The following is a 25,418-nucleotide window of genomic DNA, read 5'->3' on the forward strand; positions in this document are numbered from 1 at the left end:
TTCCTGTTACCTCTTTTGTATGTGTGTCGTGCAAATTTTATATAATGATGTGCTACTGTGAATCTTTTCACAGCTCTGCAGTCAGAGTTGGTATGTTGGTAGCTTGACATCAGCTGTGGTGGGAGTATATACACCATGGAAATCTGTAAACACTACAAATCAGGACTCCCCTGTCTTCTACCCCGGAACCAGCTGTTAAACATTTACCAGCACACCACCGGTGCCTGCCCACCGAGCCTTCTAAGAGAAGCTATTCTTCGTATTTCCCAGAAACTTCTCCTCCATATGACTCCACCCCCTTCATCCCAGGCACAGCTGATTGGCCCTAGAGTAAGAAACTAACAAAGATAGAAAACATCTGTAAGCTAGACTAAGCCAATACTTTCTTTAGGTTCTGAACTAAGACTCATACAGACTGATGGGATTAGCAGCCAAGTCATGTTCACACCAGTATGTTAGAATAAATGTCCTTGACCTCTTACTACGTGGGTCTCTAGAGCTAACCTGGTTACCATACTTTCTTAGATCTCATAGTACCACTGTTCCCTGATTTGATATGGATTTTATCCATAAAATAACTCTTTTATTTGAGCTAATGCAATTTCTATTCTAGTCCTTGCAAATTAATATGTTTTAAGAAAAACTGTTATAAATTCTTAGTTTCTGATTGCAATATAGAAACTATGTAGATTATAGGGCAGAATATAGAGGCTAAAGCCCTGATTGTGTGACCCAGAGAAAATTTTTTAATTCTTTTCATCAGAAAAAATTAAAGATGTGTACATTTTCATGATTTTTAAGCCCTAAGATTCTACAGAGATGCTTCAGGCCTGGCTGTGGGTGTTGAAAGAGAGGCTTTAAGTGGACAGGATCTGGATCCCCTCCTGTTTTCAACTAGAGACACTCTGCTGTTGTTTACTGGGAATTCTGGACCTTGTCTGAAAATTTTGCTCAGCGCAGTGTTCTGGGTAACACATGCCAATCAGTTGGAGTTGGCAAGAAATGAGACTGGTTTGCCATCCCACTAAGTTTCTGCACATATGTACATGGACTTACCTTATGCTATGCTTGATTTCTCTAATGGTTCCCTCTTGGTGCTGAGCTTTCCATCTGTTCTGAAGGCTGCCCTTCTGCTTGATTATCTGCCCTTAAAGCAATTTCCCATCCAACACCTGACAGTCTGGGGTTAGAGCCAGAGACAAGGGTATATACTGGTTGCACTAGGTCTTACCACCAGATACCTACTGGGTCTGTCCATATGGACATTTCACAGGAGAAAGTGCTACAAGTCAGAGAAGATGAAACACTAGGTTGCTGCTTAAAATACCAAGTTCCTTTTGGTCTTTCCTTACTAAATAAGGAAAATAGCTAATGAGCAGCTTCTTAAGGATTTTCAGGTACTAGAAGACTTTTTAAGATGCTCCTTCATTAAATCTCTTTTGGCTATATCAACATTATCTACCTTTTCTGTTAGTTTCCAACTCTTCAATCCATTTTTGCTCTTAACTCTTTACAAGCTCTATACATTCCTTTTAAGTCACATAGTTCAGAACTGAGCAAGTTATAACACTACAGTAAATAACACATCATATAAGAACGTTAGGAAGAAAATCTATTTTTTATTTTATATAAACTTTTAATTGAAGTATGACATGCATTAAAAAATATATGCAAATTGTAAATGGATAGCTCTAGGAATTTTCAGAGTGAATACACTTGTTTAACCAGCACCCATATCAAGAAACAGAACATGAACAGAACTCTAGAACCCCCTTTTCCCACTTCGTCACTACCCTCTACCCAAAGAAACCATTATGATTTTTGACACCATATGTATGTATGTATATATATATATATATATATATATATATATGTGTGTTGTTTTTGAACATTATAAATAGAATAATACAATTCTTTTGTGTCTGCCTTCTTTGATCCACATGATTGCATGTAGTTGCATTTCAGTAATTTTCATTGCTATATAGCATTCAATTGTGTGAATATAACACAATTAAAAAAAAATCCAGGGCACTATTGATGAACTTATGAATACTTTCTAGTTTCTGGCCAGTTACAAATATTCCTCTATATGTCTTTTGGTGTACATAAGTATTCATTTCTGTTGAGTATTTCACCTAGGATTGAAATTGATGGGTCATAGGGCATGCATATGCTAAACTCTAGTAGTGACTGCCAACAGTATTATAAAGATGATATTATTTGTTTTGTAACCCAAATATCATGCTTGCATAATAGATGATCAATATATTATTACCCTGAGGCTATTCTTCCCCAGAAGACAGCTTCTGATGGGCATGGAAACTTTAATCACTATCAGGCATGAAAACAGAATATGACAATTGAGAAAGGGCTCACATGTTTCAGGCAGGCGGCTTTGCTGTTCCTTGTTCCCCAAATACATAGGAAAAGAGGTCCTGGCTACCAAATGGAGGGTAAAGGCAATAACAAGAATTGAACAGTGAGACACTGTCAGCAAAGACCCTGGAAATTATATAAAATGATAGAAATCAGATTGGACAGATGTAATGGTCAGAGTGAGATTATCACTGGTCTTGAAGTTAGATAGTTAAATGTGTACAACTGGCAGCTTGGTGGTGTCACCAGTGAGATATGTAAGAATGAATGGAAGGTATCAAGGTCAAATCACTGACCTTTGTCCATGGAGCATGCTGGAATTTGTCAGAGCACAAAAAGAACCAGATGGAAGTGTATTGTTTTAAGGCTCTAAATGTAGCAGGATTATGCCTCTTATTACTATGTAAGAGGATGGCTTCAAATCACAAAATCACAAAATTTGTTTCTGAATCAGCCCTTCTCCGTGACCGCAACTTTTTCTTGCCAACATCTTGCTTGCTCATTTTGCCCTTCCATTTGCATTAATTGCCTTTTAGGATGTGTTGCTTACTTTATCAACTTCTTTAGCATCAGATGAGCTACTTTATTTCCTTGTCTCCTGATTCACATTCCCATCTTGCCCCTCCCCCTCTCCCTCATTACAATAATAAATTCCCTTCTTCATTTAATAAGCATTTGTTGAAGTCCTACTATGTGCCAGCATTTGAGCCAAATAGATGATCTGGCTTCATGAAGCTTAGAAGAATTTGCTTTGACTAAGGGAAGAGGGCAGAGTGCAAACCATTGTCAACTTGTCGTTGGGAGTGGGAGCTAGTCAAAATAGAAAACGATCTGTTTTCTCAGCGCCTTCGATAAATTGGTTTCCATGGCTCTGGATGCTGGGGTATAAAGTTCCAGATTCCTAGTGGCTGGCACTCTGAAGACAAAAGACCAAGAAAAGGCTGCAACCCCACAGAACACACCTTTCCCATCACTTTCTCTTTTGATTTTGCCAATTGTCCCCCAAGGAAAACAGCACTGAAGATGGGAACAACTTTCCCAAGAGAGAAGTGGCTTGCTGCAGCCTTACTCTTTGGCTGGTAGCCTCCCTCTGTCAGAAGTGAGTAGACCTGTGGGTGGGGAGGCTCATGTGCCCTGATGTAGGGCCTCAGAGATAATTGCTCCTCTTCCAACTAGTCAAGATTCTGGGGCTCAGAGCAAGTACAACTAGATAAGCAGAATTTTTTTAATAGAAGTTTTGTTAAACAGGACATTTGTGCCCAGGCATGACACATATTACACTTAAATTTCACATTTTCAAAATTTAAAAGTCACTCATTTATTTGCAATTTTAAAAGTATTAAAAGGTTAAAATAATTAGTTCATGGGGTGGAATTTTAATTGGGAAGGATAAAGCAATTGTAGGGCAATTATGTGTTTTGAGAAGGGAAATGACATGTGAAAAATGCTATGAAGGAAGTATCTATATTCGCTTTACTAATATGCTTGGAGCATTTTGGTTAATTAGGATCATGGGTTCAGAAGGTGATCACCTATTCAATTCCATTATTTTATAGGAAACTGTGGCCTCCAAAGCATTATAGGTTATGCAATTAAGATGTAGCAAAATCAAGAGTCCAGATTTGCCTTCTACTTGATCACTCCACTGATAGTTAATGCTTTCCTGAAAAACTGTCTGGCTTAATTACTGCTGTTGTAAATATTTTTAAATGCTTTAGAGCATTTCTTTTTACTTAGACCATAGTGAACATAAGTGAAATTTTTTTTGAAGGTGTAGGCTCTCACTGTATATTAGGGACATTTTTTGGATATTATTAATAGTAGAATTGACGTAAAAGATGACAGAAATTAGGCTAAATCTATATCGGTCTAACATTATTACCTGTAATTTCAAACATTTTTCCAAATTCCTAATATCACGTTTTTTAAAAAAAATAATTTTTCCCTTTGAAAATTAAACTCAAAATACACAGGTATTAAAGGAATCAAGTTATTTTCCTGTAGCTATAGTTACACAGCATCAAAAGTGAGAAGAAAATAATAACTATTCTTAAGGAAATTTAGCTTTTAGAAGAGAGGTACTGAGGAAAGTTAGAATAACTTCTGCATGTAGAGAGACCTTTTATCCAAAGCTTTCTGAGTACTTGGCCAACCTAAACGCAGCACCTCTTATGGCAGAATTGGTTTCTAGCCAAAGAAATGGCTTGCAGGAGCTACATTAATTTTTTTTTAAACTGGAGAGAAATTATATAGATAGATATGTGAAATCATCTTAGATGGAGAATTTCTGTCATTTTCCTTAACTGTAATACCTTATTGTATTACCTCCCTAATTCTTTTTAAGCTTTTCGGCTTTTAATATGCAGCTAATAAAAATTCATCAGTCTGTCCAAGAATTCTGCTATTAGGCCATGTCGGAAATTTATGAGAAAATCCGGAAATTGTATTCAGCTCGAAGTAAACAGTGCCAGAAGAAGAACCATGTTGCAGATCCAGAGAATAAATGCTTCTGCGGGAATTTCCCAGAATTCAGAGAAGACAGAAATTGAAGGAATCTTGGTGATAAAACAAGGAGCTACCACTGAGTCTTCCTTGAGGCACTGGTTATATAAAACCAACAGGCTGAAAGTAAAAGAAATACAGAGATGGCATCCTAAAACAGACACATTTTGTTCATGTTATAGAGGCTTTTTCTGTTTATCACTTTTAGTGGCTTTAAGAAAGGAAAATTCCATTAGCCTATATTAAAACAAGATGTAACTGAGGTGTATCTGATAGATTACTTATAGGCAAGGGGTTAGTGAGGAGTGACAATAGCAGGACCTGGGCCAGAAAAATCTCATTTTGTTTGCCTCTGAAAGCCCTTAGTTTTCATAAGACTTGCCAGGATCTAATCCCCTTGTGACAGCAGCCCGTTTGAGACTAATAAATTTAGTTGTGCACATCCCTAGATGCATAATATTTTAAGGGCTCCTGGAAACATTCCAGAATATAAAGACCAAAGCTAGGTAACTAAGTTACCAAAACTGGGTTCGGGGGCAGGAAACTGATAAGAATGTCATAAACACTTTCTCATAAAGTGTAGCAAACAAACAAGTATAGGAATAACAAAAATAAAAAATGGCACAATACACTTACCGATTATTTATATCAACAACTTCCCCCCAAAAGTAAGACAGTTCTGTTTTATTGAATTAAGTCACGCCGCTGGTATGGTAATGTTTTTTAAACATATTAACGGTAACTAAAAAACAGCATTAGCCTTCCCCCATCAAAAGACCAGAAGCTGTCATGTAGTCAAAAAAAAAATCCTTTTACTTAATTTTCTATTTTTATGACTCGAGCCAAATTTTTCTATCTCATTTTTGTTGTACACCTGAAGATACCGTTCCAAATTATTCCCGACCTCGTATCAGAAGATCAGGATACCGTTAGGGGATGTGACTTTCTTAGAGGGGCATTACCGATGATTCGAGACCCACCCAGCAAAGCAGAGGCGAAGGGTCACGTTAGCGGAGGGGCGCCCGACACCCCCGCCCCCGAGGGCTCGGCTCAGCTCAGCCGACCTGGCTGTCGCCTGCGGTGTTGGGTTCTCGCGCAGTCAGGTGTCGCCCGGGGGAGGAGCATTTATGACCGCGGGGTTGGGCTGGGAACGCGGGGCCGAGGAGCAGCCGGTTGCGCCCCCTCCTCCCCAGGCTGTCCCCAGCCAGAGACCCCCGGTTCCCCAGCAGAAGGCCGCCCGGAGGGGACCCCAGACCGCGCAATCGTAGGGGTCGCTCTCGGACAGCGGCGAACCTCCGCGCACCAACTTCTCGCGAGGTTTCGGGCCCCCTCCACCGCCTCGTCCGCCCCCTCCTAGCTCCGGTGCGGGCAGCTCCCGCTATGGCTGCGCTGCGGAGGCTTCTGCGGCCGCCGCCTCGGCTCCCGCCTCCGCCCTCGCCTCACCATCCCTTCCCTGGGCCGTGCGGGCGGCCTGCGGGCATGGCCCCGGGCCCTCCCGGCCGGCCCTTCTTCTGCCGGGAGGAGGAGGAGGGGGCTGTGGCTGAGGCGGCTTGGAGGCGGCGGCGGCGCTGGGGGGAGCTGAGCATCGCGGCCGCGGCCGGCGGGGGTCTGGTCGGCCTGGTGTGCTACCAGCTGTATGGGGACCCCAGGGCCGACTCCGCGCGGGCCCCGGCCCCCTGGCTTCCCTCCAAGAGCGCGGCCGCAGAGCCGGAGGAACCGCCCCGCGGCCGGGGGCTGCTTCCCATCCCGGTCGCCGCTGCCAAGGAGACGGTATGTGCGTGAGCACCTGCGCGCGCCCGGCCGGCCCGCAGGTGACTCTCGGGGTTAGGACCGCCAGGTGCTACACCTGAGCGCTGGGAGGGACGGTGTGACAGCCGTGCAGGGCGCGCGTGAGACCGGACGTTGGGGGTTGTCGCAGTGTGACTCTGCGGCTACAGATGGGGACGTCCTGTGAGCGAGACCGAGATCTAATAGGCCAGGCAGCCCCAGGTCTGTTCACCCAGGTGTTGGGAAGACGTACATGATGCATCACACGTCTTGATGCATCACATCAGGATCTTAAAGGTTGCTGCAGCCATCACCTATCTACCAAAACCCAAACCCACGACAAAATAACACCAAAAAGCGACGCAGAAGAAGTCAAAGGCATGACAGGCAGAAAGTGGAGGGCCGCATATGAGAGAAAGGACTCCCAGGCAGGGCCATGCAACAGCAAATGACGGAGGAGGTCCAGTGCAGTAGGAGCGCACCGAAGGAGGGTCTGAGGTCCCAGAAGCCTCGACATTATTGTATGGAAGTTTATTAGTCCCAAGAAAGGAAATGCCAAAACTGTGTAGCCTCCTTATCATAGGTCAGAAAGAATGAATGAAGATGTCACCAGATTAGAAAAGAAAAAAAAATTATTCCAGAAGAGTTTATTTCTCTAATTTTCCCCCCCGCTAAAGCCAGATATTCTTAAGTAGGGACAGTAAGTGAGACGATGGAAAGCAGGGAACTGAATGAAGCTAACTCCTGCAGAGGAACTTCAGATGACAATGTTCAAGTCTCATTATGTAGTTGATAATATAAGGTAAAGGTGAGTGTAAGGCAAGAGTGAGTGAAGGGGCATGAAGTTTTTGTCTTATCAGTATATTTAATAGTCATGTATGACTAGGAAATCATCTAGGGAAATTTTTCTTGCAAGACAAGAAGAGTGTGAGGGGCCTAGATGACAGTACTTTGGAAAAGAGGCAGCTATTCTGTTTCTAACTTTAATGAAATTTATATACCCTTTATTCTTTGCCCAAATACGCAATGGTGATCTGCTGTAAGTGCATCAGTTATTTTGGAGATTGTTGTTGTATTTAGGGCAGGGAATCTATTTTATCGACCTTCTAGCAGCAAATCACACATACATAGCATAAAGTATTTTTATACAATGAATACTTAAAATACTAGCAAATACCCTCAACCTTCATCCCCCAACCCCCCCCCACACACACATACACACACACATACACACACACACACACACACACACATATATTAAGCTTGTGACCTGATTGACCCAAGTCAGAACTTTTAATCAACCATAGTTATCTGGGAACAGATTAGGACGGTAGTGAATGTTCAAATGGTATTTTCTTCTTTTTGAAAATTAATTTTACTTTTAAAGTTGAGAGACAGTATCATGCAGTTTTTGAAAGACCACGCTCAGAAAGCTAGGACTCCGGCTCTACCACTTCCTAGATGTATCATTACCTAATCTCTCAATGCCTGTTTCCTCATCTGTAAATGAGGTTAATAGTGTCTTCCTCATAGAGTTATGAGAGTTAAATGAGTTAATATATTCAAAGGAGTTTGAATGGCGCCCCTAGCAGGTAGTGAGCATTCAGTAAATTGGTTTTATTTTTATTTACCTATTTATTGTCTATTATTTATTTACTTACATTATTATTGCTTGGTATTTATAAAGATTGCTGTACATTGTTTTAAAAGTCAAATAGTACTGAAATCATGTCTTACCCTTGCCAAATCTCCAGTAGTACATCCTGATCATTATTCCTTTTTGTATTTTACCTTTCCCCCCCACCCCCCGGAAAACTTTTATAATCTTCTTTCTATCCCTGGTGTTTGAAAACTTCACAATAATGAGCGTTGGTGTGGGCATTTTTTCATTTATTGTGCCTTATACTTGAGGGTCCTTTCAATATGGAAATTCACATCTGAAAGTTCTCTATACTTTTCTTGTATTATTTCTTGGACAGTTTCTTCTCTATTTTCTTTTTTTGGAATCTCTATTAGTCTGAAGTTACACCTCCTGACAGATCCTAATTTAATTCAAATTTTAATCTTTCTTAAATTCTAACTTTTTAATCTTTTTGTTAGTTTTTATGAGACATATCCTTGACTTTATCTTCCACCCTTCCTATTAAATATTTTATTTCAGCTATTCTAAGTTTTTAATTCAAAGAACTATTTTTGTGTTCTCTGATGGTCATGTGTTCATTGTATTTTGTTTTATGGCTGCTAAATTTCTCTTTTTATTACAAGGGTATTAATTATAGGGTTTTTAAAAATTGTCTTCTACTCCATGTATTGTGTGGTTTCTTCCAGGTTTTTTTTTTTTTTTCTTTAATTCCTGTTTGATTTTCTAAGCTCTCACTTTCATTTTGGAGGTTTTCCTCACTTATCTATGGTTGTTACCTATCTGGATTTGAGAGCCACTCAGAAGCTCTTTGTACATGGGCATGATTTTTCATTTGCCAACCTGGGCTTTTCATTAGAGTGGCATCTAAATGTCAGTATTTTATAAGTCTTTTTCTCTGGTGTCATTGCACTTCTTCAAAGAATAGGTGAGGTGGGAGGAACAGGAATCTTCTGGGTTCAGGCACAAGTGCACATATGTGTGAGAGCATGTATGCTGGGGGAGTGTCCAGTGATGGACTTACATATTGTTCTCCAATCCTCTCTTTTCATCCCCACCACTTACTCTCCCTCCACAGTAACTTGTGTTCCCTGGGTCTTATCTTTTTGGAGGTCTGCACTGAAAATCAGCTAACTTCCCTTTGGTCTCCTCCTCCACAGTACCCAGGTAGTGCGTCTACCCCCCTAGGTCAATTATCACTCCTCCAGCTCTTCAATTTTATAAAAATTTGATGAATTCTCTTGAGTGTTTTAGTCTCCTCTCCTTTTTTCTTTTTTAGTTCTCGTATGTTTACACCTTTTGAAAGATTCATTTACTGGGATTTTAATGTGGTTAAGGGAGGAAGGGGTTCAAAGAGACTCATGAGGTCAATCTGCCATTTGTCAGAAATATTTTAAACCTGTGTTGCCTCCTCATTTATTATGCTTATTTGATTTCCCTGAAGTGGTAGAAGTGATTCCTTTTGATGTTTCAAACTATAGCTAAGAACCTTTGATTTATAAAGCCTCTTCTAAGCTGCATTTTATACTGAACATAAACCTAGCATATAAATTAACCTGTACGTGTTGTGAGAATAACATAACTGATGGGAATGAACAGCAGTAACCTACAGACATGCAGTTCTGTCACCGTAGCCTTGAAGATTTTTGTTTTAAAGGCACTGCCTCTGAACTTCCTCCAGAAGGCCTTCCCTGACGCTGTAGATTTGTTAAAATACCCCTGCTTATCCTGTAGTCCCAGATGATGACTTTTTGCAAGTATTTGTTAATTGTCTTCTCAGTCTTTTAAGGAGCGGCATTGTGTTTGTCTTGATCACCTGCATGTCTTCGTCACCTGCTATGCAGCCTAGCCCTGGCAGGCACACGATAAATACCTGTCGAATGAATAAGCCCATGCTAAATATTTACATGGGACAGACACATTGAAAAGACACAACCACATTCTGTGAGAGTTAATAGTTTCATATTTTGTTCAGCTAAAGTAGTTATTTATAGCATTAGAAATGGGAAGACATCAGTCAAGGTCAAAATTCCAGGCTTCGGGAGACCAAATCATGTGACATTGTATTTATTTTAATTGTGCAAGTTTGGCTTGCCAAAACTTTTTCAGTAAATGTGGCCTTGAACTTTATTAATGTTATAGAGAGATGTTGACAAGATTCTGTTTCCAACCCTACAGTTTTAACCTTAAAGCATTATTTTTATTAGAGAAAAAATTTGGGTTCTAGAACTGCCTTTCTGGTTCAGGTTCAAAAATTTTTAAATCTACTAGATTGATTAACATACTTTAATCAAGTATTTTACGTATTATATGTAACGCATGATCTATTTATGGTTTGATCATCTTAAGCTTTAATCAGTTTAGTTTTACTCTCAAGTGGAAAAGAGAGCAATACTTTTCATCTCTTTTGTATATTTCTATAATAATTGCCAATAATTATGCATTGTTAAGTTTCTTTCACTGTATACCTTTTCTTTTTAAGGCAGCACGTTTTGAGACTTGAGGTAATGCTCATTCTTTCCTAGAATATTGAAGAATTTGCCAGATGTGTAAATGTAGAAGAGTCTTACGAGGGAAGTCACACAGATGCGAAATTGGAGACAGGTTAATTCTGTGTAGAATAACCTTGTTGTATAGGAAGCTAAATTAGGTGTTCCCCTCTTTTGGTTTCCTGGTGGAATCTGGTAGATATATTTGTCACAGGGTAGCCAGGTAAGATGTTGTTGCCTCTTAGGTGAGAATGTTAGCGAGTATGGTTCTCCATATTCTTTAATTAAAAAAATACATGTCAGGCAGTTTGTTTTGTTTTGTTTTGTTTTTTGCCACGCTATGCGGCTTGTGGGATCTTAGTTCCCTGACCAGGGATTGAACCCAGGCCCTCGGCAGTGAGAACACGGAGTCCTAACCACTGAACCACCAGGGAATTCCCACGTCAAGCAGTTTTTTTTTTTTTTATTTATTTATGGCTGTGTTGGGTCTTCGTTTCTGTGAGAGGGCTTTCTCTAGTTGTGGCAAGCGGGGGCCACTCTTCATCGCGGTGCACGGGCCTCTCACTGTCGCAGCCTCTCTTGCTGCAGAGCACAGGCTCCAGACGCGCAGGCTCAGTAGTTGTGGCTCATGGGCCCAGCTGCTCCGCGGCATGTGAGATCTTCCCAGACCAGGGCTCGAACCTGTGCCCCCTGCATTAGCAGGCAGATTCTCAACCACTGCGCCACCAGGGAAGCCCCAAGCAGCTTTTAACAATAATATTTCTTTAGACAAGAGATAGTTATGGCTTTACTAGGAAAATGGCAGTGAAGCACTTGGAAGTTGCTGGATTGGAGAGAGATTCTGGAGGTAGGATCAACAGGATTGGTAGTTGATTGGATTTTAGGGATGAGAGAAATGGAAGAGTCTAGGATGATATTCAGGTTTTTGTCTTGGGTGACTTGGGTGGGTTGTGCAGTATTTCACTGAGACCAGGTCTTCAGGAAAAACAAACAAACAAACAAACAGGTTAGGGGTAGTGGACATGGATGATGAGTTTTTAACTTGCACAGTGGATCAAGGTATCTTTGGACAGCTGAAGGGAAGTTTCCAGCTGGATACATAGGTCAGAAGCTCAGGAGAGAAATCTGTATTATACATACAGATTTGGGAATCATCAAGTGTTAAAAGTCGTAAGAATGGATGATGTTGTTCAGAATATGTAGAACAAGAGAAAAGCACTTAAGGAGAGAGCCCTGGTGAGCATCAGCGTTTTAAAAGACTGACAGAGAAATGGAACTCTGCAAAAAGCCGAGATCCAGACAGAATAAAGAAAGCCAGGAGAGTTGTGGAAGCCAACAAAAGACTGCACTTCAAATAAGAAGTATTCAGTTAGAGTGATCGCTACCAGAGGAGGTCAGCTAAGACGAGAAATGGGAAGTGTTCGATGGTTTTAGCAACAAGGAGGTCATGGGTGATCTTGGTGAGATCTTGAAGGTGAAAATCGGATTATAGTTGGCTAAGTTGAGAGTAAAGGTAAAGAAAAGCTGAGGTGGACAAGGTGAAGTAAGTGTTGACAACCCTTTCATGAATTTGGCCATGAAGAGAAAAAGAGGGCAGTAGCTCAAGGGACATACTTTATTGTAGAATTGATTTTTTTCTTAATGAAAGACCCTTGAATATAATTTAATTGCTGATGGAAAGAAGAGGAACACTAAACCCAAAGGAAATAGAGGATGATTGATTTGCCAAGGACCAAGGTGGAGATGGGAGCTGAAAGTTAAAGCACAGGGAAGGGTTTAGTCTTGGATAATAGGAGATGCCATTTCCGGTGTGACAGGAGGAAGGCTGGGAGGAGGCAGAGAGCAAACATGTTTAGTGGGAAGCAGTCGAAGGGGTTCATGCCTGATGGCTTTTATTTTCTCTGTGAAACAGAAGATGATGTCATCTTCTGGGAGCAAGATAGTAGAAATTTGTGGAGTCACCATGACAGAGATTTGGGGGAGAGTAGAGGATTGACATAGCCACTTAAAAAAAACTAGAAAGCCATGAAACCTTTTAATTTGCTCATGTTTAGTATTTGTAAGTTTAAATGTGAGTTTTTAAATGATAAAATGAGATTTTAACTTGCTCATGAAATGTAGAAGTTTTTCGATGAATATTTTTACGTGGTCACAACTTTTGCTGTTCTAATTCTTGTTTATGTTATCTCTTTTTTTGAGATGTATGAATGTTAGTAATATGATTTAATTAGTACATTTTTACCCATGATGTAATATTTAACTTACATAGGAAATACACGTAACTTATAGTACACTCCAAATTTTATTCTTTTTGTTTAAACTTGATGGGCAAGTTTAAACTGGACAGTACTAATTCTCACTAATACTAATTCTGATTTCCTGTAAGTATGTGCCAAACACTGAGAATTTGAGTAACTTTATTCTGTGTAGTGTAAACACACCCATGTTGGAGAAAAATGTGTTTTAAAAAATTGAACAAGTTTTATTTATGGCATTATGTAGCATTAAAGAAAACACCTAGTCATTTGTATACTAAGTAGGATTTTCTAGACCTATTTTTTTTTCATCTTCCTCTTTAAGTAACCCTTTACTCCTTTATCCTTTGATGTATTACTAGATTATATAAGCTAAGCAAAATATGGAACTTTAGTGCTGTATCATTTAATTGACTGGTATAGTGTTTGCTCATTACAGAATTATTTTTCCAAATTGGAAAAGTAGAATCCATCTGGGTTTTTTTTTTTCCCATTCACTAGTTTGCCTTTTAACAATTTTAATACTCAACTCCATCTCTGGAATTTAGAATACAGGAAGTGTATATAAAGGAATTTCAAATAATTCCATTTTTTTCCTGATTTCTGATAAGGATGATATCTATCCAGTTGACACTGTAAGTATCGACTAGGTGAGAGATTTGGGTTTTCCATTTCCCTGGAAGGAATAGAATGGATTGTTCAAATTGCTTGCAGCAATTCAGAGTGAACACTTCCTAACCAGCCTCACAGCAGGTCAGAAAGGCTCTTATAGGTTAGGTCCAATTTAAGCTAGCTCCAACCTGTTGAAATTGGTTCTATTCAGATAGGATCATCTAAACTTCTTCCAACCACTTTAACTTTATTCTTACTGATCTAAGGTGGAATGTGGTTTGTAATTCTCCATATACATACAAACACATTCACTCTTGTCCCCAGGAGATTAAGAAAGGTTTTGAGACATTACTGTCATCAAGCTCATGATGGAGTCCTAAGGACAGTAATAGAAAGCTTTTGGACTAAGGGTTTGTGGTGATAGGAGATCAGTGTGACTCGAACTTTACCTCCTTTCTGCATTCGATCTTTGTTGTCCTGTGGCTTCCTCCAGACTGCTTGCTATCCAAATAAATGTGTCACATCAGGATTTTATGTCCTTCTAGTAAAGAATACAGTCTTAGTAACCCTTTGGTCTAGTACTGTGCAGCTGTGCTATCACATATGCCTGTCATGCTCTCCTCTGATCTGCTAGCCCCGGTGATTACCTGATCACTGTAAAAGTCAGGTTGGAGTGTTGATTCAAGTCTTTTATAACACAGACTTAATCAAAGTCAAGACATCCTATTTGGGGAGCAATGTTAAAAGTCTGTATTTCATACTTTGATCTAATATTCTAAATTTTATTACTCAAAAGTACAAAAGTGCTATTGTGAACTAAATATTTAGTTATCAAAAATATTACACCTATACATCACCAAATAATTAAATCTAAAACTTATCCTGAATCATTATAGTAGTTATTTAAAATTTTTTATAAAACTGTAGGCAAGGAGGCAAACTTCTGAAGGTTCCTGCCATTTGCTGGCAAATTATAGGAGAATAGCACTTGGTGTCTTTGGTCTTCTACCCACACCCCTCATCTAACAGAATTTGGAACATGGCTAAAGCCATAGATCAGGTTGAACATTGATCTTCAGTAGAATAGTGAAAACTGGGAGCATATGGAAAAGTGAACCAGAGTGGGATTATCTAAATGTCAGATTTATAAGGGCAGAAGTTACTCAGGTTGTAGGCGTGTATTGTTTGATTAAAGGCTGATAGAGAAGTTCTAGAAACACGTCTTTTCCATATTTTGGTGATATGTTTTATTCAGGACTTTACTCCGATTCTCTTAGAATCTTACAGAGAAAGTAGCATTCTTAAATGTACTATATAATTCCAGTGTCTGCCACTGTGCTTTCTTAATTGTAGGCAAGTACAGTGGCTCCCTGGGAAGTTTAATTCCTTTGGAAAAACAAGGTATTGGAGAACAAATGGGTCAGTTAGCTAACTTAGAAAAATTGCTGGAGACGCTGTGGTGTTAACTACTGATTCACTCACAGCACCACATCCTAGTCCAAAGCAATTTGATCTTCACATAGTGTTTAGCTTCTGTGTGGGAAAATACAGATCTTCCTCCCTTGCCTTTCCCTCATGTCCTCCCTCTACAGTGATCTCTGCCCATTGCTGCTTATCATTGCCCTCTACAACAGCTTTAAACTCAGGGATTACAGTGATTATGGAAATAACACAGGCTGAAATAAGTAAAAGCAAAGTGCAATGAGGAGCAGTTGGCTTGGGGTCAGGAGAAATAAGTCAAAATGATGACTTTGCCTTTACTCACCTGTGCCCTGTATGGCTGAGTCAGCAACCTTTAAGCCGGCTTTCCAGGAAGTCTCAAAAAACACTTTTATTTACATTTACTGGCCAAAACTTAGTCAAACGGCTCTATCTAACTGCAACAGAGCTTGAAGAATGTGACCTTATTCTGTGTGCTATTGGGCCTAGCTAAACATCAGAGTTCTCTTTCTAAGGAAAAACTAGAGAATGAACAATAGGTATATGTCGGTCTTTGTTAGTTGTGAAGTATATTGTGTTGGGAGAATGGCTTTTAAGTGAAATGAAAATGCTCGTAAATAAATTATGGGATGTTCATTTAATAAAATAAATGGTTTAGACTTCTGGTTTTATCCATACAACATGCTGCATAATCTGTCCTAAAAATATTTGAAACATCTTTTTTACATGCCATACCAGGCTTTTAAGAAATTAAAGGAAATTGCCCGCTGCAGGAATAAAGAGGAAGCTGATAACTAGAACAGTGTGACCTGTGGCTTAAGTGGGGGAGCAGTGAGTCATTACTCATGGAATTCTAGGGGTGTGGATTTTAATGCCTGTGTGGGGACAAGACCTTGGGATGTTGGAGCTGAGGCACCACCTCCCTAAAGCCAGAGCCCTTATTGACAGAACGGACTAGAAGAAAACCATCCCTGGTCCCGCCAGTACAAGCTGATGACAGGGAGGCCTGACGGTGTCTGCGTGGGCTCTAAGTGGAAAAAAGGACTCTCCCGAGAATGTATAAAAATGGTCCCACACTACCTCAAATGGGTTTAGAGTTAGAACTTCTATTACCCATGCAGAGAAAAAGCTGTTGCAGCTGGCAGAAAGAAATGCAAAACTTCTTTGGAGGGAAATGCCCTGAACACTGGCCACATGTAATTCCTACAGAGAGGGTCTCCAAGAGGATAAGCTCATAATCCAAAGTACAAAGTATATTAAGTTCTATGAAAGAGAGTCAGCAAACTGAGTGATTAGACTCCTGATGATTTAATAATAGGATAATTTGGTTGAGTCTATAAATTAAGTATTTTCAAAATGATTAAAGACATAATGAAAAATCAGTATGAAAAAGAATAGGTAGATTATAATAAAGAATCAAACAGAACTTCTAGAAATGTAAAGTATAGTCTTTGAGGTTGTATAGATTAGGCAACATATAAAATGTAACTGAAAGAGGCAGTTAGTAATCTGGAAGATAATTTGGAGGAACTACACAGAATGTACACACTTTTAAAGAAATGGCAAATACTAAGGAGTGTTTAAGAGACGTGTGAAATAGACTGAAAGGGTCTAAAATTCATCAATTAGGGGTTACAGACTAGGAGAATAGAGAGAATGAGAGGCAGTATTCTAAGAGAAGATAACTGAGCAGTTCTCAGAAAGGAACAAAAACATTAATCCTAAGGTTTAGGAAGCATAAACAGTCCTGAGCAGGATAAATAAAAATAAATCTATATTTAGTCACATTATAGTGAAACTGTAAAATCAAAGATAAAGGGAAAACAGGGCCAGTTTCCTACAAAGGAATGGCAGTTGGCCTGTTGAAGACTAATCTATGACAACAGATGGAAGCCAGAAGATAGTAGACAATGTCTTCAAAGAGCTAAGAGAAAATAATTGCCAACTTAGATTTTTTTACCTAGGTAAATTATTGTTTAGGAATGAGGATAAAATAAAATCATTTCTTAAAACAGAGAGTTTACCAGTCTCTGATCATCATTGAAGGACCTATTAAAGAGTGAATATTAGGAAGAAATGAACATGAAAAAAAGGTGAAATTCAAGAAGTAACGGTGAATAAAGAAATTGGTAAAAATGGGGTAAGTCTTAAACATTGACTACATATTATGATGATAATTATTATCATTTTGAAAGGAGTTAAACCAAGGTGGATCTCAAACATTGGACAACAGTGATATGCAAGACAATAGGGCTTGATTGGAGTTTAAGTGTTCTGTGTGGGAAACAAAAATAAAATTAGATGCCTACCCCATGCCATAATAATCCAGGTGGATTAGAGTCCTAAATGTGATAAGTAAAACTTCATGATATTTAGAAGAATATATGTGAAAATAAAATTTTAATCCTAGGAGGAGGAGGATTTTCAAAACAAGGCAAAAAGCACGATGGAAAATACTGCTACCTTTCACTTCATTAAAACAAAAAAATCTACTAAAATACAAAGAAGTCTTGGAATGGAAGAAGATACTTAGAATACATAGCACTCGCAAGGAATAGGCATCCAGAATATATAGTGACGATCTACAAATTAGTAAGAAAAACAACAACACAATAGAAAAATGGACAAAGGGTTTGAACAGGCAATTCAAGAGAAAGATATTCAAAAGACCAGTAAACACGTGAAAAGATGCTCAACATCACTAACAATAGGGAAATATAACTACAGTGAAACACTGTTTCTTAATTAGATTGATAAGATTAAAAATAGTGATAATAACTGTGGGCGTTGATGTGGAGCAATAAAAATCCTCATGCTCTGCTAGTAGGGGTACAGATCTTTGGAAAATAGATTGCCATTATGTGTTAAGTTGAAGATTCACATGCCTGTAACTCAGAAATTCTATCTAGGCGTAAACCCTTGACAAACTGAAAGGTGTACAAGGAGACATAGATAACAGTCCTTTTACATGTCCCTGATACTCCATTTCCCATCCCACAACAGCTATTCAGAAACGATGTGTCTATCTCCACCTGCAGCATGTCCTACCTTTGCCCAGGCTCAAGCAAGTGGCTTCCGTTCTTTACAGAGGAAATGATCTATCAGAAGTAAATTTGCTCAATTTATTACTTCCTCACAACTAAATTTGCTTTCATCTCACTCTCACTTCTAGTTCCATAGGAAAATGAATCTTGCTGTGAGACTAGAGAAAAGAGTTTGGAGATCATAAATGGATATTGGCTCTGTGATTTTTTTTTCTCTAGCAGTACCCAGTAGTCCCAGAGACGGAGCAGTTCTGGGTGATGATGTAGGGTGTTTATAGAATTTTGTCCTTGAATTTTGAAATTGGGAAGCCAGAGAGCTTTGAGGCTAAGTTACTAGATGGGCCATTTGCTTGAATGTCTAAGTTCTCTCTGACGTGATTTGGGGTGACGAGGAAAACCATGAATTATGTTTCAAAGTCCTCTTTAATAAGTGAGTAGGAATGCCTACAAGTTGCCACTGGCAAGGTAGTATGTGATATAACCAGGGCATATCTGCCTCCATCAGTATCAGTGATTCAGAATTTAAGTATTTGCCAAATATTAGTGTCGAAGTAAAGTTGGTGGCAGAGAAGAGCACAGAGTCTTCATCATTACCAGTGACAAAAAAAAGTAACTGATAAAAGACAGGAGATCAGATTCATTCAGTTCCACAAGTATGTTGAACTCTTGGGATTATGTTTAGGACCAAGTTCTACAGATGAAGGGAGATTATTTAAAAAGGAAACATTCTACCCTTGGCCAGGAAAAATCCTTGGATAACTTCTCCTTAATTTTTTGGATATATCACAGTCCTGGAGCATTATTTTTTCCCTGCAATGTACTCTTCTCCAGAAAGAAATACCAGATGAAGTTATCTATTACATACTTTCATTTCCTGCTTACTTCTTGTCAAGGCATTCACATTGTCTCCAAGACCCACAATCAACTTAATATACAGAATCATATTCAAATATGATGTTATTAGAGTAGACTAGTTTGTATTGACAAATGGACCTTCACATTTCAGTGGATCAACCCGATAAAATCTTATATTGTTTATGTAATAATTCTGGGTGGGTGATTGGTTGATCGGAAGACTCCTCCATGTGGTCCTCTTCCATGTAGACATTTAGGGACCCAGACTGATAGTGACTCTGCCATCTTCAACAAGTGGGTTCCAAGGTGTCAACATTCCAGTTAGCCAAAAAGTAGGGTGGGGTGGGTGGGACATGGGGGAACATATATGGGAAGGTTTTATGGGCTAGGCCTGGAAGTGACACATCACTTCCATTCACATTCCATTTCCTAAACTGAGTCACATGGCTATGTCTAAGTGCAAGAGACACTGGGAAATGTACTCTAGCTGCATGCCTAGGAAGATTAATTACTGCATTAATATAATATATTTCTCTACCACCAACTACTTCAAACAGCATACCCTTAGCTTTTCAATTTTCATTATAAGAACTGATAATTCCCAAGTTTAAACAAGAATTTTAATCAAAAGTATGTATATCACACATAACAACATTATATGCATAGATTTTATACTGTCCTTGGGTAGTCCTCAGTAATCTGTCTGCAAAAATAAATCTTAACTGCCTTGATGAACCTGAAGGTGAATCTGCTTCCTGCCTCAAGCCTTACAGTTCCTTTGTGGTAGGGGAAATTCACTGGCCTTAATCTCCACAGTCACTGCCTCTTTGGACCTGACCTAGAGCCATTTTCCAGATGTGTACTTTGTAATCTGCTGGACATTTATGAGCCTGATATCGTTCCTGCAAATAAACACTGCACAGTTCTGTATTTAGGGCCAGTGAAGAACTTACTCTATTTCCTCGACATGAGCATTTTTCTCTTCTTTCTTGGGTAACTTTCTGGATGGGACTATTTCAGACTTTCTCTTAGATGATGAAACTGAATCGCCAAACAATACTTTCCAAATATAAAAACTTTGCAGCTGGGGCCTCCCTGGTGGCGCAGTGGTTAAGAATCCGCCTGCCAATGCAGGGGACACAAGTTTGAGCCCTGGTCTGGGAAGATCCCACATGTCGCGGAGCAACTAAGCCCGTGCACCACAACTACTGAGCCTGAGCTCTAGAGCCCACGAGCCAGAACTACCGAGCCCACGTGCCTAGAGCCCGTGCTCCGCAACAAGAGAAGCCACCACAATGAGAAGTCTGCGCACCACAACAAAGAGTAGCCCCTGCTCCCTGCAACTAGAGAAAAAGCCCACACGCAGCAATGAAGAACCAATGCAGCCAGAAATAAAATAAGTAAAAAATAAATTAAAAAAAAAAACTTTACGGCTAATTTAAAGACTACATATTAATTATGCCTTTAAAAATATTTCTCAGATGAGATATGGTGTGTACAGGGGTTGAGTTTTAGGACTCTGCCACTGTCTGTCTCTATAATGATCACTAAGTCATTTCACCTTGCAGGGACATTCTTCTATGAAATGTCATAAGTAGGGATGACTGATTTGAATCTGTAAGGTCTATTTCAGCTATATAGTTTTTAATCTCAAAATCACTTTACTCTTTCTAATACTTTATTGAGTTATTATTAGTAGTTGCTTTAATTTTGTTCCCATCCCTTAATCCTCTCCAAACTTAGTTTTTAAATCTATTTTATAAATTAAGACATTAGTTTTATAAACTTTGTCCCAGATAATGCCTTTTCGGCTTTCATTTCTGTTAAGTTCAAGTGACATGTAAGTTCTTCCAGAAAATTTAATGCCAGTGTGATGGGAATAAGCTGCCAAAACTCAGTAATATTCCATGATTTTTAAAACTTATTTATCCTTTTCAATATTAATTTCTACAAGTGAAAAATTGATTCATTACTTTTAAATTTTTATACGTTTGTTAGTGCTTCTATTGTACTCTTCTTTTTAGAGTTATTTTTGCCAAAATTAAAAGATACAGAGAATCATATATACTACTCAGAATTAATAATTGTTACCATTTGGAAATATTTGTTTCTAGTCTTTTTCAGAGATTTAAAACTTACTAAGTATGCTGTCTTTTTTAATAGCAGTATTGAAGAACATTGGCTTTCAATGAAGAGTTTCTCTTCATTTTTTCAAACTTAGCAATCTTAGCAGTAGAAACAGTTGTTAGCAGAGTTATGGTTGAGTGTGGTCTGCAGAGTCAGAATACCTAGATTTGAATCTCCGCTCTTTCACTGAGGAATCTTGCCAAAGCTAAATAATTTTACATGCTTCATTTTCCTCACTTGTAAAGTAGGGATAGTAATAGTACCTACTTTATAGGATTATTAAGAGGGCTTTAAAAAGGCCAGGCACATAGGAAGTTCTTGTAGGTATAAGCTATTTTTTTTTTTTTAATTTGTGGCTAAATAGGGACTTTGTGTATGCATAACAGCAGAGTTAACTGTGCCACTTGTCACATTATTGCCTCAGCTCCAGATCTACCTTTCCTTGCCCTGCTTGTGATGCTGCTGCTGGAAATTGCAAATAATGCTCCTTCTTTGCCGGGAGATTGTGACAGGGACACTGCAGGCAGAGGAGGCTTCTGGCTCTGGCTCTGGCTCTGGCGTGCCTCTCTTCTGCTTGTTCCTCAGGCAGCACTGGGCGCCCCGTGACACTCATCTTCAGGCTCTCCTGTATCAGTCAGGGGCCAGTCAGAAACAGAAACAGTTAAGGTTTAATATAAAGAATTATTAACTCTTTACAGGGGATTAGCTACTAAGAAGGAATCAAAATTAAAAAGAACACCCTAGGGCTGAGAGAGAGTGCCCAAGGAAGGACCAAAGTTGGAAGGCTGCGGCCTCCCTAGGTTGCGATTCAGGCCTCGTTGGAAGAGGTGTGTTCACCACTAGAGCTTTTCCAAGTTGCTGGGCTGAGGCTGGCGGATAGAGAACCAGAAGCAGGGACTGGCAACCTGGAAGCCTCCTGCTGGGGTGCCATTGGACCAATGCTGGCAGACAGGGAACCATGGACCGGAACTGGCCTGCAGGAGACACCGCCCCCGGCGCGCCCCGAAGCTGGGATGTAGCAGGCCAAGGCTAGTTGGCGGGTGGGGAATCTCAAGTTGGGACTAGCAAGTAGGAAACCCCCCCACTGGGGTATAGGTAGGTCAAGGAGACTGACACTGATCTTATTTAATGTTTTTTGTTTGGTTGTTTATAAATGATCCAAAAGACAGGGGACATAGTTAAATCTCCAAATATTCAAGTTCTTCCAGAGAGTAAATTGCAAACTTGATGGGGATGACCTACAAGAACATTTTTAAGGCCTGTATAAGTGAGTAGAGGAAAAGGGCAGATGGGTTGCTCTGTGGTTGGTGTCGTGGAATGAATGTTTTGTGTCTCCCCAAATTCATATGCTGGAGCCCTAACCCCCAGTGTGGCTGTATTAGGAAATTGGGCCTCCAAGGAAGTAATTAAGGTTAAATGAGGTCATAAGAGTGGGACCCTGATCTGATAGGATTAGTGTCCTTACAAGAAGAGATGCCGGACAGCTTGCCCTCTCTTTCTTTCTATGCCCACACACTGAGGAAAGGCCATATGGGACATAGAAAGAACGTGGCAATCTACAGCCCAGAAAGAGAGCTCGTACCATGACCATGCTGGCATCTTGATCTTGAGCATCTAGTTTCCAGAACAGTGACAAAATAAATTCTGTCACTTAAGCCATCCAGTCTATGATACTTTGTTTTAGCAGCAGGTAAGTTCACGGTGATTCATTTAGGGAAAAGTAGTCCAAACTATTAATGGTATGTTGTGTTTGTTTCTTTCCGTTGTAATCTAGAAAAACTATTTTGTAGTGATTATGTAGCCAGGCCTAGAAGACAGTGGCTCAGTGCATAGCTAGAGGTTTTGTCATTACGGGTCAGCCGTCACTCTCAAGAAATAAATAGAATACCACCTATTGTATAATCTAGGTGTTTGGAGCTGAGTCAGGAAGATTGAGAGAAAGGGAGTAGCGTGTGAGGCAGATGAGAGCCACAAGGAAATGCCAGGCAATTGGAATAGTTTTGTCACCATGGACGTATTTAGAGAACTGCCAACATACAGTGACACAGAGATACTGAGCTGCCACATTCTATGTGTGGAGCTGAGGTGCCAACGACTATTTCTGGACCCTGCTGATTGATAGAGAGGATACTCTTCATAAACTGATTCTATTGACCAGGGGAGAAGGAAGTGTGCTCATTTAGTTTTCATTTAATGTTTACGGTTCACGGAGTTAGTATCTATTTGTCCATTTTACAGTGAAAATGCTAAAGTTCAGAAATCTCTTTTTCCCAAGTTTACCTAATTAGGAAGTGTTGAAGCTGGCATTTGAACCTAGGCCTGAAGGATTGTAAAATCCACGCACTTTCATTTCAGTGCACCAAGTTGTGTAATGTGGAAGAACACTGGGTTGGGTGTCCTAACACCTGAGTTCTGGTCCCAGACTCATTTGCTGTCTGTGTGGTCCTGACGAAGTCCTCTCTAGCCTCTAGACTAAGCTAACTCTTTTGTAAAATTGAGTTAATATATGTTCTGTTTGCTTTTTAAAAAATAATACACCATTCCACAACTTTTTCTGTCTATGCATGAGTATATATGTGTGTATGTATCGATATGTACACATATATATGTTTATGTTTCTTTGAAGAATGAACTTATCAATGGCCACAGACTACTCCATTGGTGTGCCGTAATTTATTTAACCATTGATTGTCCTGCTGATGGGAATTTTGACTGTTTCTATTTTTTTCACTGTTAGAAGCAGTGCTGCAGTGAATATCCAGGGTTCTTTGTAGATGCAAATGTTAAATTGCTGGGTCCATAGCTATATTATATTTTAATAGGCACTGTCAAATTGTTCTTCAAAATGGTTACACTAAGATATACTTTTACCAGCAATAAGTAATGGGCTTCCAATGTTCCCCTTCACTTAATATTGTTAAGTTTAATTGTTTTCCCAATTTGAGTGTGAAAAATGATTTATCATGATTATTATAATTTCCATTTTTCTGGTTACCAGTGAGGTAGAGAATTTTTTGTTTGTTTATAGTTTCCTAGGAATTGCCCATTAATATCCTTTGCCAACTTTTATTTTTTTATTGACTGATTTCTAGGATATGTCAAAATATTAAATCCTGTTCCTACTTTATAGGTCACAAATATTTTTCTCACCTCAGTCCTTTTTAAAATATATTTTACAGGCCTGTAAACTTAAACACATATATCATTTCCTTTTTAACACAAATGTGACCATACTGTACATATTGTTCTTGCCTTTTAAACTGATATTATACTGAGATATTAATATATTTATTATAGGTCTCTTATTCTGGTCTTATATTTGGATACTCTTCCAAACTATGGATATGCCATAATTTATGTTTAATGTTATCTATTTCATTTTCAGTTCTTTTTTAAAATCAAACTTGATAGAGGTTTGTGTATTTTATTAAGTCTTTTCAAATACCACTTTTTTGTGTTTACTGTTTTATTGAGGGGGTTGTTATTTATTTCTGCTTTTATCTTTATTGTTTGTTCCCTTCTGTTTTTGTCAAATTTATCTTATCCTCTTTTTTCGCTTCTTGAGTTGAATACATAGTTCATTTATTTTAAATTCTTAATTGTTCTTTAGTAAATACATGTAAGGATATGAATTTTCCTGTGTCAGTAATGGCTTTGACCAAATTATACAGGTGGCTATTTGTAAGTTCCTAAGTGTCATTTATTTTCAAAAGGCTTGTAATCCCAGTTTTTATTTCTTTTTTAATCCAATAATTGTTTACTTAATGGTGTATCTTAAATTTTCCAAAGTGGCCTTTTTTCTGTCAGTCTTTTGCTATTAAATTTTAACATTTTTCCATATGCAGCAGGGAATAAGCCTTGAAGGAGTTTGTTTTTTAAAATGGAATATATCCAACTTTTAAAAAGACAATAGACAATAGTACTATAATGCATAGCTATGTATGTACTACCAGCTTAAAAAATAAACTATCAACATATATACCTTCCCCCATCATAATCCTCTCTTCCCCAAAGAGGTAACCACTGTTCCAAGTTTGATTTTTATCATTCCCATGTAAGTTTTCGTAGCTGTATTACAAATGGATGTATCTCTGAATAATATACACTTATTTTGCAATTTAAAAACTTTTACATAAACAGTACCTATCTTTTTATAATTTGTATTTTTAAGATAATGTTTAAGAAATTTATCCATTTTGGTGCTCACTTCGGCAGCACATATACTAAAATTGGAATGATACAGAGAAGATTAGCATGGCCCCTGCGCAAGGATGACACACAAATTCGTGAAGCGTTCCATATTTTTTTTAAA

The 25,418-nt window shown here is 38.9% G+C and overlaps 1 protein-coding gene and 1 non-coding gene across 7 annotated transcripts in view; both read left to right on the forward strand.

Moving 5' to 3' along the window:
- The first annotated feature begins 6,066 nt into the window (after positions 1-6,066).
- MICU3 (mitochondrial calcium uptake family member 3) overlaps positions 6,067-25,418 on the forward strand; it is a 101,003-nt gene continuing 81,651 nt past the window's right edge. For 2 of the 6 annotated variants that reach the window (XM_057537313.1, XM_057537314.1), the window contains exon 1: positions 6,068-6,648. In XM_057537313.1, coding sequence (XP_057393296.1) covers positions 6,259-6,648 — 390 coding nt within the window. In that variant the 5' untranslated portion in view covers positions 6,068-6,258. Of the gene's footprint in view, positions 6,690-25,418 lie in introns of all 6 variants that reach the window. The other 4 variants (XM_007174029.3, XM_057537312.1, XR_009006523.1 and 1 more) reach the window with 3 other exon arrangements.
- Positions 25,306-25,412, forward strand: LOC114236716 (U6 spliceosomal RNA). The gene has a single exon (XR_003622587.1). It is a non-coding gene; the product is annotated as a U6 spliceosomal RNA (small nuclear RNA).

Source organism: Balaenoptera acutorostrata, chromosome 21 (assembly GCF_949987535.1).
Source record: "Balaenoptera acutorostrata chromosome 21, mBalAcu1.1, whole genome shotgun sequence".
NCBI lineage: Eukaryota > Metazoa > Chordata > Mammalia > Artiodactyla > Balaenopteridae > Balaenoptera > Balaenoptera acutorostrata.